Raw genomic sequence first — 14,063 nt, 5'->3', positions numbered from 1 at the left:
TGATCATGTTTTTGCTGCTTTGAGAATATTCATACTAAATAGTCGTATATATTTTGATGCTTTTTCCTAAGTCTTGCATTGAGCAATTGAGGAAGTTCACAAACAGAAGGTAATTCTCTAGTGGAAGTTGAAGTATTTGCTTTATAAGCTTATCATGACTGAAAATGCTTCAGTAAAGTGTTGAAACTTGAAAGATATTCAATGATCACTTGAAAAAATGGTATCGGAGATTTCTACCTCGAGGGTGATGGTCCAACACACCAACTAAGCTAAGCTAAAATTCTGGGGCATACTCAAAGTTATCATCTTAAGAACCAAACACACAACTCAATGGTATCACCTGGGGACTTTGAGCCCCACCATACTCTTTCTTTACTTCAGTTGTATCAATAATCTTCCGTTTTTCTAGTTTTGCTCTTCTAATTTCACAGATTACAACTGAAAACTTCTAAAGAAGAGAGAAGCATTGCCATGATGAGTGTTCTATTTCAAGGCTAGTTGAGGACAAGATACCATTCCCTTGACCTAAAAGTAGAGAGTCGAGACTGCTTGGTTCAAGATATCCCATTGGGTTGGATTAGAAAGCGATCTGCTGGTGTTTTCAGGCTGTGGAACTTCGTTTAAGAAGTGAGTGAAGACTGTTCTTGATGTTGGATATGGGATAAGTAGGTAACTCGATTGTTACTCTTCTTTTCCACTTATTAATATTTTTATGTTATGTTTTTATTATTGAATATGTTATTCTAGTATTGAACGCGAGCCAAGTAGGTTTTTCTTTCTATTGTTAGTAAAGGGGAGGTGAATTGATATCATATAATCTGTATTATTGAATATTTGGCTTGAGTGACTTCTTTTATTGAAAATCTTTAATTTAGCATTAATAAACTGGTTTAAAGCACGGCTGAAGAACTATGTAGCATGATTATAGGAATGCTGAAATGGCAAATATTGAAATTATTAACTGAAAAATGCTATCTTTTTGTAAAATTATAGTGTAAATGTAAACACTTCTGGAAGCGTTTCTGAATAATGAGATGAGATAACATGTCTTCATCAGTTCATAGGTGATGTCTGTTTTTGAACTTGTTCAGTTCATTTTATTTTTTGGACGTTGAAAAGTTAGACAAGGACAAGTAATATATCATTCTGGTTAAGATCTGAAGAACTTAGATTGCTTAGATTATCATTTATCTAGCTAAAGCATTACCCTATTTGGAGAATGTTCTAACTTTTATTTCTTTCTTTAAGTTGATATTCCACATATAAGAATTATATGCTTCATATCAATGGTACGGGGGCATAATTTAAAACAAGTTTTTATGTGTGATCACAGTCTGCACTTTGTTTCCTGCTCGATCTTTTGCTTGAGCTGTAGAATGAGTAACTGATATAGGTATTGGTTTATGCATTCCCCAGGTTGCAATTTTTGGAGAATTACTTTTGAATTACATCTTGACAATGTCCATTGCGCCAACAGATATACATGAGGCTCAAGTGCAGTTTGCCTTAGAAAAAGGTGTTCCAGGCATGCTTGGTATACTTAGCAACCATCAGCTGCCATTCCCTTCAAGATCATTCGACATTGCTCATTGCTCAAGATGCCTCGTGGAATTGACAAGTTATAGTTATTTTTAATTCCTTAAAATTACAGTCTTTTATCTCCATTTTGGATAGTAAGACTGCAGAACAGCAAAGAATTGTATGCTGCACTCCAAAAGGATCAATCGCTCCCAAAAAGGAATCGATTAATTTCTACCAATTGCTGTGTGGAGAAAACCCACCAATAAAAAATGCGGCACCAGGATTCAGAGATCTCTTTCTTTTTGTGTTGACAGTGCTGGTGAGCTTTTTCATTCTGTTGCTACATTTAGATTTTAGCACATGCATTCAGGCACAATTTAAGACATTTGGCAACTCATATCTAATTACTAATTGGTGATTGTCAGAATTTTGATACACATGCTGTAAGAATAAATGCTTCTTTTTAATGTTCCCATTATATCAAAATATGTTTAGATGCCTCATATATAAATGCTTAGGAAGTCGAAGTTCAAAATGAAGTTATTAGAAAGTCTTGAGCGTATGCGCAATGACAAAATGGAAAATGGCGAAACAACATTTTTTAAAAATAGGCTATAAATTTTAGAGTTTCGGAGTTTCTTAAGCGTTTCCAGAGATGAAAATGGAAATAAAGGATTTGGTAAGTCTCTGTGAACATAGTATACAAGTTTATATTAGGACTTCTTATCCTTTTCTTCAAGTTTATGTATGATGGTAGGCATGAAAAAATGGAACCATGCGTTAGTCCTCTTCCAAATGTGACAATTATATATGATCTTGCTGGAGGAGCTCTGAAAGAATGACTGAAAGGTCTCCGCCAGTCAGGGTCCATGATAGAGACGACCAACTGTGGAAAAAAGGAGTTGGGCACTATGAGAATATACTCAAAACTCTCTTGGGACCTAGATATAAAAATGTAATGGATATGAATGCTGGCATTGGTGGTTTTGCTGCAGCACCGATCAGGTATCGAGTTTGGATACGATGTACTTTTTAATGAGAAAAAAAATCTTAGCATTGTCTATGAATGTGCTTTATTGGAACTTACGTGAATTGATAAGAGTTAAAATTATTTCTTCACTCCCCATTTTCTCAGTTTGAGATTGTGATGTGGTTCTCTTTTCAATCATCCTGCTTTTAATTGTTTTGTACCCTACCATCTAGAATAAAAAAGAAGTAAACCTTTCCTTTGAATAATGAGTGGCTTAATAATGCTGACTTGCAGTTGCAGGTGTGAAGCCTTCAATACGTATAGGTATGATACATTAATTTCTTTTCTGGTTCCATGTTTTCTCTTAATTGTTTCCGCCTCACTCAAAAAGAACGGAAAAGATAGTTTCAAAAAAGCACCAAATAATTAAGGGAAAATCATATCTCTGATCTTTCTGTTTAATGTAATGATTGCAGTTGCATTAAATAATTTTAGCAAGTATAGCAACTAGCAGGCAACTTCCTTGCTTGCCACAAAAGGCGCTGAGTTCTCTGTATACTATTGTCTATCAACTGTAAACAAACAGCTATACATACTTTTGAACTGAAGGTACTATCTTAAGCCATTGTGTTCTGCATATCCTGCAGCTGTGACATTATTGATATTCTCCTCGAAATGCACGGATTCTTGACCCGAAGGAGGCGTTATAATGAGAGATCATGTCAATGTCATTGTGAAACTGAAAGAGATTACAAAAAGGACTAGATGGGATGGCAAGGTTTTCCGCAGTGAGAATGGACCTTTTCATCTAGAGAAAATACTATAGGTTGACAATTCTGATTAGGTATCGTGTTCTAACCATTCTTAGAAAGAGAAATACAACTGCTGCTTTGTCATTCTAACAATGTCCGTCGTATTAGTGACAGATGGAATCTATAAATTGGCATGATTTGAAGAAATGTGAGATTAGTTGTAGTTGATGTTTGATTTAGTTGTTCGATGCAGTGTTCTCTTCAAACAATATTTATCTGTATGATGAAATTGAAGAATCAGCTGCTGGTACCTATTTCGGATCGCTCGCGCCGTTTTCATCTAGTTTATTTACATAATGACTAAGACAATAAAGCAAGTATAATTTTGCAGGCGGAGGTGAAAAAGATGTACTTTGTTTCATATTTTCTGTAAAAAAAGCTATGAGAATGCATTTAATAGTGGGATGAGACATCGAAATACAATGTTCGTTGCAATTTTACATCAACGTTGATCAACTCCTATTATTTTCTGGTATGTATCAATTTTGAGTATTACAATTTACAAGAATGATTAAATGCTGCATTTGCGCATATACTGCTACATGCAAAACATAGAATAAACATCATTTCTTTTATCAGGTTTGTTAAATTGGAAGACCACCGTTTTAATCATCTAACTTTCAGAACAAGAATCACCAAAAGCACCGCTTAGAATTGAAGATCCTATACTGAAAGACGAATCACAGGCACTGCTAGCATTATCACCACCACCACCATTACCCATAAGACCTTGCACAAAGCTCTGACCAGCTTGTCGCGCTGCTCCTTCAACGAACCCTTGAACCACTGCATCCATAACAACATTATTATTGTTATTCACTACAGCCGGCTGTTGATAGCCACCTTGCATAGCTCCCATACTTTGGCTATTTAGATAAACACTATGCCCTGTAAGTGGGTTCATTACTGCATTCCCATACTGCTGATATTGATGACTCCCATTTCCAGGAAAGGAGTTATGATGCTGAAGCTGAGGCTGAGGTTGACTCAAAGGTGACGAGACGATACCCATTGCACAGTCCATGTGGGCATCAAACTCGCAGGTAGCACATCGATATAGCCAATGATTAGATCCTATTCTTTGACATATATCACAGGAGAAACCTTCAGTTTGATAAGGAAGGTTAAAGGTGAGCTGAAGTGGATGAGGATGATATCGGTTGGTTACGAAAAGCGGGTTTTGAGCACAAGTGTGTATATCAAAATCACAATGGCTACAATGATAGCTGAAGCCATGGCTGTTGCAGCCGCAAGTATCACAGTTAAAAGCAGCATCAGGTGATGGAAAGAGGGTAAGTGTAAGGTGAAGAAGTTTCACAGTATAAATAATGCATGCACCAAAACTCCAATTTCAGGTATACAAATACTTCGTCATATATCGGATTGGATGAATAACTTGAGAATGTCGACTAGCGCGTTTGGAATTTTTCTTCTCTTTCTCATCCCATAGGCTAATAGTTTTGAGATTATAATAATGCTTACGCTGTAACTAATCCGGGGTCCTAGTGATGTAAAGGTGAGGTGAAGAAGTTTTTGATATAAAATCCGAAATTTCTAAGTTATCTGCAGAAGAACATCAATGGCTTTCTACTTAATCAGTTGCCATCATTTTTTTATTTATTTCAATAGTAAAAGATTACTTGGTGATGATTGATATACTCAGGAGGTGTACAAATTTGGTTTATGTGGATTTTAAATTTTAAAGAGTTCATTTTTCAGTTGGTTGTGGATTATAATTTTTTTTATGTGATGATTATACATCTGCACTGATGCAACACATCCACATTAGAGCATGAGTCGTAAGCTGAGAAATATGCATATTGCTTACTATCAAATACCACACATTTGCCTCCTTTGTAACAAAATCAGTTTCGGACCATTAATCGAACTATAAATAGTTATGGATATTTACAAATCATCCATCCAACCAAAACTATACACTACACTTTCTGGTGTTGTTTAACCAACATTTTAGAATTTATTACTAAATCAAAATCCAAGTCAATCTAACATGAAAACTAATTAGCTCGTACAAGTTCTTTACTACTCAGGAGTAAATGCGAGATTAGTTTTCCATATCTGCTGTTTTTCATCATCCTGCACAATTCAACATATGCTTAATTAGCTTCTTACATTTAATAAACATCTTTAGTTTCAGTCTTTTTGTTTACTTGCAACAAACACACTCTTTATCACTAGGCTACGACTGGCTGGTAATATTCTTCATACTAAAATGATTTATAATTCTTCGTCCAGCTCGAGATTTTTAAATAGCACTTGATTAATGCTACACCAAATACATGTCTTTATTTATAATATATAATTCAGCCAATTAACTAATGATGAATCAGTTTATAGTATGAGTATCACAATTTCAATTTTTCTTTGAGTTTTGAGCTCTTAAGCATTTTCTTTCGACCCCAATGCTAGCGTTAATTATGATGCTTAACCAACAAATAATTTGCAGTTTCATGCTCACTGACTTTAGTTTCTTACATACTGAATTCGTCAGGATCTCGAATGAAGTTTCTTTTTTATTATGCCAATTCTTACTTCAACCAACCTGTTCTTCTCTCAAAATGGCAACACAGTCACAAGATGGAAGCAGCATAGACTAAAACTCAGAGATGGGGTATACTTAATTAATTCTGCCATGACACCTCACGTTATCAGGATGCTCTAGCATAGTTATATTTTGCGAGTAAATGAAAGACGATGAGATGCTACGTACATTTCCCGCATCATATCCAAGAAAATAGCAGCAATTGACTGTCCATATGTTACAATAATTATACTGTTTGTTCCACCGTCGGCATTCTTTTTAAAAGTATATTCACTGCTGCAACAGATAATTTAATAGAAACCATAGCAAAAACACAGACGAAACGTTATGAATAAACGAAGGAAACAAAGATGTATGAGAGGTTCAATGAAATAATATGCCTACTCTACTGCTTTAATTACAAATTAGTACTATTTCTTATTCAGGTAATACAATCCAGCTCTATATCCACCGGATGACTGAAAGATGCACACCCCACTAAAGAGGGTTTCATCTGATCATATGAGCAATTGAGTGATGTTCCATGCGCTAAATTATATGACTGACATGCTGAATGGCAATACTCGAAGCCTGTCGTCACCATCCACGTCGCACATTTGGATGGAGATCTAGTCATACGGAGCCAAATTTTTTAATTTTTATCAGATGGACGAATTCCATGCATCAGCAGAACATTACTGTAAAGCAGATGACAAGGTAAACTTACCCAGCAGGCCAGTCTTTAGCAACTGTGTCACAGTACGTAGCTGCTGCCAAAGATGTTAAATAAGTTCTGAGCACTAATCGGTGGCAGTTACAACCACCTCTTCAAGCTGCTGCAAAATACTTGGTTTTCTGGGTGCACAATGCTACCCAGAAATACCACTCTCAAGCACATTTCTGCAAACTTCTGAGACTAGAGACAAGTACAAGCTAGTTTGACAAGCATAATCTGCATACCGATATTCACCAAACCCATTGTCACAGACGCCACCATGAAGGCTCCATTGTTCAGCCCAAACAGCTGCAATGAAATTTAGTGGTTTGCTAATATTTTTATTAAATTTAAATGGCTAAACCCATCTAAAAGCTCTTATATTATATCATTTTTATTCAAAAAGCCCATGTACTATTTGTTTATTCTTCAGATCCCTCTACTTATATAATTTTTGATTTTCAGATCCTTTTTTAGTTTTTTTCAGTCCCTCTACTTACGATTTTTTTATTCCTCCAGTCCCTCAAAATGACCTGGCACCTGAAGAACAAAAAAATAGTACACGGGCTTTTTGAATAAAAATGATATAGTATAAGGGTCTCTAAATGGATTTAGCCAATTTAAATTTACTAAAAACATACACATACATATATTTAGAGCATTGTAGCATGTAGTCTAGGTAATTTATAAGCTAATGGCATAAGTTTTCTTGGACAAGGACGCACTAAGCAAAGCCATAATTTATAAGCTAATGTGTTTCTAATTTGGAAAAAATTAGCCTTGTATGGTATCTCAATTTTAAAAATATTTAAAATAAGTCAATATCTTTAAGTTGGATAGTTCATCTTGAAAATCACTAAACTTTCAATTTTTTTCATTTAAATTACTAAATTTTAATTTTTTTTCTTTTTAGTAACTATTTGTTATTTTTATTTTCATTTTGTTTCCTTTCGGCAAAAAATGTTTAGGTGACAACCGAAATTTATTTGTTTTTACATGAAAACCTGCCATGTATGTATAACTGGCCTCAAAACTCATTTCCAAACTAAAACTATGCGTGATTGATAAATTTTTAAAATAAAACTAGCAAAATCCAGCTGTCACATGTCAAATTCCGGCTGCCACCTAGGCATTTTTAGCCGAAAAAAACAAGATGAAAGTTCAGTAACTAAAAAGAATAATATTAAAATTTAGTGACTAAAATAAAAAAAGTTCAACGACTGTCAAGATTAATTACCCCTTTAGTTCTATAATCTACTCAAATTTGGTAATGAAGATTAGAATTTTATGAGTGAATTACAATAATAAAGAATAAATAAAAAATATATACTAATTAGCTACACAAATTATATATTTAACAATATTGACGGTAAATAAATGGACTAATCAGCCAAAAATTACCTCACTGTTTTTTACAATATTTGATTATATCTCAAATTTTTAAAGTCATCAATTTTATCCTAATTTCAATTTTCATTTGCAATAGTACCCATTTTTGAAACTGGACTTTTTTTCTCACAAAAGTGCAAATATATTTTTCATATATGACATATAGTCTATATAGGTCCTTAAAAAAATTTCAAATATGTCTTTTGATTTTGAAAAAAATGAAAAATATCAGTTCACTTTATTTATTTATTTTCAATCTTTTAAAACTCAAACATTAAAAAATAAAAAATTGTAATTAATTATAACTTAAATATTTAGTTTTGGATTTCAAATTTCAAATTTTTTATTCAAAAAATATTTAAATTTCATGAATTTGGAATATAAAAATTGAATTGTAAGATTCAAAATTAGTATATTTTTTTGGTACATTTTTAGAACGCTAAGGGCTTATTTAGTTTACGTATTAAATATGAAGGATATATTTGAACTTTTTTCAATTTGAAAAATTAGGTACAATTGAAACTAAAAATTGAAAATTGAGATAAAATTAATGATTTTAAAAGTTCATAACATAATAAAAAAATATTAAATTTTTAGTATGATTAAGTCTAAATAAATCAAGTCACTCGAACATTATTTGAAAACTATCTTGATTCTTTTTATTTAAATTGGTTAACCTCAAGTTTTATTTTAAAATTTGTTCCACACTCAAGTTTAGTTTTAATTTGGACACCAATAACCCTTTTGAATATTAAAATTACACGTCTTTGACTTTGAGACAAGTTTTGCGATTTTATTGACTAAAAAGTTTATAAGTGACTAATGTAAGAGCATGTTATTCTAAAATCCCTCATATTTATCACAATCTTCAGTTGGTACCTCTTGTTTGAAAATCAAACGATTTGGTACCTCACTTTTAATTCCGTCCACTATAAGAAATCAACCAATTTCCGTCGCTAATTAGCTAAATTCCGTCGCTAATTTTGATTAGCGACGGATTGCCGGCACATTTTGGGTCGCTAAATAAAGTGAACCGTCGCCAAATTACCGACGGAATATCCGTTGGTAATTTGGCCCGGTTAAGTCGGAAGTTTGGTCGGGCTAGCCGACCAAATACCGACTGATTAGCGACGGATTTTTCCGCCGCTAAATTAGCGACGGATTTGCGTCGCTAAACTGTGCTATTTAGGGACGGAAAATCCGTCGCTAAATAGCCCAGTTTTGTCGTTTTTTAGAGCAATTTAGCGACGGAAATTACGACGGAAATTTCGTCGCTAAAAACTCATATGTGGTCGCTAATTATTTATTTTTTCGGCAGAAAATTCCCGTTTTTCGGCATATTTTGATTTTCCCTGTTTTTTAATAGACCATTTGACTCACTAATCAAAGACACGATAGACAACAAATAAACATAAACTGAAACACAAATAAACATAAATCGAAACCGTTATATATAAATAAACGATAAAAAGTATACAATTCGATAAATACTAAATAAGTCAAAATATGCAAACTGTATTACAAAATCCAAGTCCAAATACTATACTACTCCAAACTAGTAGTGTTATCAGCAGGTGGAGGTGGAGGTGAGGGGAACTGCGGTCGTAACTCTGGTGGGAGTGTAGTCATCAGCCGCGCAAGCTCAGTACGGATTCGCTCGTCGAATCCGCCTCCACAGTACGGATCCGCTGCTCGACCCGCTCTTTAAAACCCGCCTCCACAGTACGCATCCGAGGCTCGAGCCGCTCCTCAACCTCTCTAGCAATGCGCTGCTCGATCTCCTCACTAACGACCGCCTGCTGCTGTGCCTGAGATGATCTGTCGCGGCGCAATCGGCTGCTCTGGCCGACGTAGGATGCTGAAGTCGAACCAATACCGTAGAGTCGCTGCTTCTTGATTGCCTCGAGAGACAAAAACAGCTCGTTCTCGTCGATCGGCTCTGGAGTCGACGAACTCCCTTCCCTAGCCGCCTGAGACTGGGCCGCTGCAGCAAGCTCTGCCTGGAAACGGTCCTGAGATTAAAAAAAAGACAAATTTATAGTTTAGTGAAACTTTGTAAAAGTACTTCATAAATATAAGTTTAAACCTACATTTCTAACTAAAATTCGGCAGCATTTTCTCAAAAATTTGATCATTACCAAATTTTCAGGGACATCTTGCAAAAACTACAGACAACTCAGTTCAACTATACTAATAGCAATCACAACACCCACAACAAACATGTAAACATCCTATAAACAACTATATAAAGTTACATCTATATCATATTAAACAGTCACTTAAGGTTAAAATAAACTTACATTTTTATCCTTTGATCTTTTGTCAACGAAGACAGTCCGATCAGCTTTGGTCAGGTGCAACTGTACATGCAACTCAGCCAAAGTGGGCTCTCGACCGAGCTCCTCAGTCTATCATATGAAATGAAAAAGTTAATTAGTAGATAAACAGAATATATAACACGATTATTAATATTAAAAACATACCATAACTGTCTTATGCCTCGTAGCCGATCGCGATCCTGCGGTATGTCGAACCGGTCCGGTGCCAGCTCCGGACGGCTCACTCATCCAGCTCGTGCTATCTCAGACTTCTTCTTAGCCTCAGCAGTATCCCAGTCTCGCTTCCATGACGCCCAAATATCAGCACTAACACTGCCCTCTTTTTAATCCGGCTTCATGTTGTGGAGAGTATCTTTGTACCGATTAGCCGCATGTCGGTAGAAGACCCCTCTAATCAGGTCCTCAGGGTAGGTCGAGTCCCAGCAAAAATCCTTCCGCAAACCATTAATTAATAAAAACAATTAGAAATCGAAAAGAAAGTAAAACATGAATTTAAAATATTAATTTAACAACCTTAAACTCCTCGAAGTAGACGCCCTTATGCTCTGTTGTCAGCGTCTTCCACGAGGAACCCTCAGCGAACCAGCTAAATCAAAAAATGGGCAAGATCGCCCTAGATGCGTTCCCGCTGTCGTTCCTGCTATCTAGTAACCTTTCTCTGTACATCACAAAAACACTTAGTTTTCACATTTTTGAAATAATTTTTTTTTTAAAGTTGTCAATTATACATTGCAGCATCAAGTGTAACTCTAACCCTCCCAGTCTTGTCCGTCGCTGGCGGCTGGTCCTGTGGCTGCGGTTGTCTCGCCGCTCTCCCGCGCGGGTCTACCCGCTAGCACCTGCTGCTCGGCCCCGAGATCCGAGCCCTCAGGTGGATCCTGCTCTGGGTCGCCACGGCCGCGTCTACGTCCGCGTCCTTGACCTATATCCCTACCCTTGCCTCGGCCGGCAGAAGAAGAACCTGAACCTCTCATATTTGCCAAAAAGATTACAAAACAATATTCGACAAGAAAAAAATAAACACATCTATTATAAAAACCATAACACATAATATTTTAACAATATAAAGTTACTACATCAACAAACGTAAATAAAAGTCAAAATTCTACAGAAATGACATCAGAACAAATCATGCAATTTCTATATCATCTTCCGCTCCAATGTCATCATCGTTTGATGAGGATGGTGGATAATCATCTTCCGTCTCTACTACTGGAGGGTTGTGTAATGCAGCCTCGTCCGCCTCGCCATTCAGATCAACTAAATTTGTCGGTTCGTCATTCGTTATGACATCGAGCGGATATTCTTCACTATCATCTTGGAAAGCTGGAACAGTTGTTTTAGGCATGTCTAGCTCAGAGCGAGCTTTTATCTTGCATACTGCCCACCAATCTTTCTTGTCCCGCTTTTTGCTAGGATAAGGTAAGTAATGTACTTGATCAGACTGTTCAGCTAAAATGAAAGGTTCGTATTTGTTGTACCTCTTTCTGTGGTTAACATCCACTATGTTATACCGAGGATGGACTATCATACCAACCTTTTTCGTAGGATCAAACCAATTACATTTAAAAAACGGCCTTTTTATTGGTAGAGTTGGATACTCTAACTCGATAATGTCAGTCAACATTCCATAAAAGTCGCTTTCAGCCGGGCCGTAGAGTGATCCTTTTACACAGACTCCGCTATTCATTGTAACCCGATCCTCCCCATATTCTTCAGTATTGAATTTAAACCCGTTCATACAGTACCCCTTGAATGTTTTGACCGATCTAAGCGGTCCTTTTGCAAGACTTAGAATATAGAGATTGGTACAGACAGTTGGGTCTTTCACCTATAGCACAATTATTATACGGATCAACACGATAATATATACAACTACGACGATAAAACAACATAAATACTTACATATTGCTCGAACCAAAAGGAGAATTCACTCTCCAACTTGACTACAACTTCGGTCTGTATAATTTCGGGGTTGATTTCATACAACTTAAACTCTATTTACAAGAATACGAGCGAATTAATACAATTTGTATAAAAATCTTCAATACTGAACTTAAATGTGTATATTAAGACTTACTCTCTGTAAGGTTCGATTTCAGGGCAATTCAGAAGGATATAGCTTTGGGCACCAACATATTCAGCATCATCCATATATCTGTTTCCGACAAGAACCTACAGGTCGCCCTTTCGGTTTGAAAATAGATAATCTATCGAAATCATCATCAACGTCCATTTCGCAAACTTCATTTCTTTGCATCCGACATGGTAGCATCGGATCACCATCCTTGAAATAGAAAGATGCAAATTTTGTTGTTTCCTCTAATAGATATCCGCTGCTAATGCTTCCTTCCACTCTGCCTTTATTTGTTACCTTATTTTTGAGTTTTCTCAGGTATCTGCATAATCAAATCATTAGTTCATTTACCTAATTATCGGTTGACGAAATAGAACTTTAAAAATATTACCTTTCAAACGGATACATCCAACGATACTGAACAGGTCCTGCCATCATAGCTTCGTACGGAAAGTGTACGGGGAGATGTTCCATCGAATCGAAAAAACTCGGCGGAAATATACGTTCCAACTTGCACAGTATCTTCGGGATATCAAGCTCCAATCTTTCAAGATCTGCCTTTTTCAGCGATGTGGCAGATAACTCTCTGAAGAATATACTCAACTCTGTTAAAGGCTCCCACACTTCTGCCGGAATAAGCTCCCGAAGAGCAATTGGCAAAAGTCGTTGCATGAAGACATGACAATCATGACTTTTCATGCCCATCATCTTTAAACTGTTTAAATCAACGCACCTAGACAAGTTGGACACGTAACCATCCGGAAACTTTAACTTTTGAATCCATTCTAACAAAATCTTTTTTAAATCTCTGTCCAAAGTATACAAAGCCTTTGGATATCTACCGGTTTGCTCATCTTGTGCCAGGCCAGGACGATCACAAATTTTATTCAACTCTGCCCGAGATTTTGCCGTATCTTTCGTCTTACCAGGTATATTAAGCACGGTATTGAAAACGTTGTCAAATACATTTTTCTCAATATGCATGACATCGAGATTATGCCGGATCACATTTGTCCTCCAATACAGTAAATCCCAAAATATACTCTTTCGATTCCAACCACGGTCTTTAGATAGTTCATCATTCGTAGCCTTAGCATCATTCTCATAGGCCCTCTTAAACCCCAGACCGTCCACCTCTGCTAACACTTCATCTTCAGTCCTCACACCTCCAAATTTCTGCCTTACTTGTTTGCCTTTTCGGAATTCCGTAACGTTCCGACGGAAATGGTGACGTGTAGGTAAAAACTTTATGTGGCAATCAAACCAAGATTGATTACCACTCTCGGGTAACGTGAAAGCCTCAGTATTTTCCATACAATGCGGACATGCCAATCTTCCTGATGTGCTCCAGCCAGACAACATTGAATAAGCGAGAAAGTCATTAATTGTCCACATAAGTGCCGCCCTCATTTGAAAATTCTGCCGCTTTTGAATGTCATACGTCCGGATTCCAGATTCCTACAACTGATTCAACTCCGCTATTAATGGCTGCAGGAAAATATCCATACGTTTTTTTGGATTTCCGGGTCCCGGGACAAGTATTTTCAGAAACATAAACTCATCCTTCATGCACATGCCAGGAGGCAGATTATACGGCGTCACAATAACTGGCCAGGAAGAATATTGTGACCCAGAACTACCAAATGTTTGAAACCCGTTAGTACATAAGCCTAGCCAGATATTTCTTGTTTCGTCTGC

The 14,063-nt window shown here is 36.3% G+C and overlaps 2 protein-coding genes across 2 annotated transcripts; both read right to left on the bottom strand.

The window, feature by feature from the left end:
• Positions 1 to 3,639: 3,639 nt before the first annotated feature.
• On the bottom strand, positions 3,640 to 9,578 carry LOC130014825 (uncharacterized). Its single transcript, XM_056103771.1, has 9 exons — positions 9,506 to 9,578; positions 6,729 to 6,869; positions 6,573 to 6,615; positions 6,413 to 6,474; positions 6,299 to 6,359; positions 6,031 to 6,142; positions 5,867 to 5,917; positions 5,348 to 5,400; positions 3,640 to 4,652 (listed from the first exon to the last, which is right to left on the bottom strand). The coding sequence occupies exons 1-9, from the start codon at positions 9,576 to 9,578 to the stop codon at positions 3,917 to 3,919; spliced, it is 1,332 nt and encodes a 443-aa protein (XP_055959746.1). The 3' UTR covers positions 3,640 to 3,916.
• Positions 9,579 to 11,417: 1,839 nt separating this feature from the next.
• On the bottom strand, positions 11,418 to 13,775 carry LOC126656899 (uncharacterized). Its single transcript, XM_050351523.1, has 5 exons — positions 12,814 to 13,775; positions 12,464 to 12,687; positions 12,369 to 12,371; positions 12,194 to 12,285; positions 11,418 to 12,119 (listed from the first exon to the last, which is right to left on the bottom strand). The coding sequence occupies exons 1-5, from the start codon at positions 13,773 to 13,775 to the stop codon at positions 11,418 to 11,420; spliced, it is 1,983 nt and encodes a 660-aa protein (XP_050207480.1).
• Between the last annotated feature and the right edge of the window lie 288 nt (positions 13,776 to 14,063).

The sequence above is a fragment of the Mercurialis annua genome, linkage group LG7 (assembly GCF_937616625.2).
Source record: "Mercurialis annua linkage group LG7, ddMerAnnu1.2, whole genome shotgun sequence".
NCBI classification, from domain to species: domain Eukaryota; kingdom Viridiplantae; phylum Streptophyta; class Magnoliopsida; order Malpighiales; family Euphorbiaceae; genus Mercurialis; species Mercurialis annua.
This window is presented reverse-complemented; position numbering and strand designations above follow the sequence as displayed.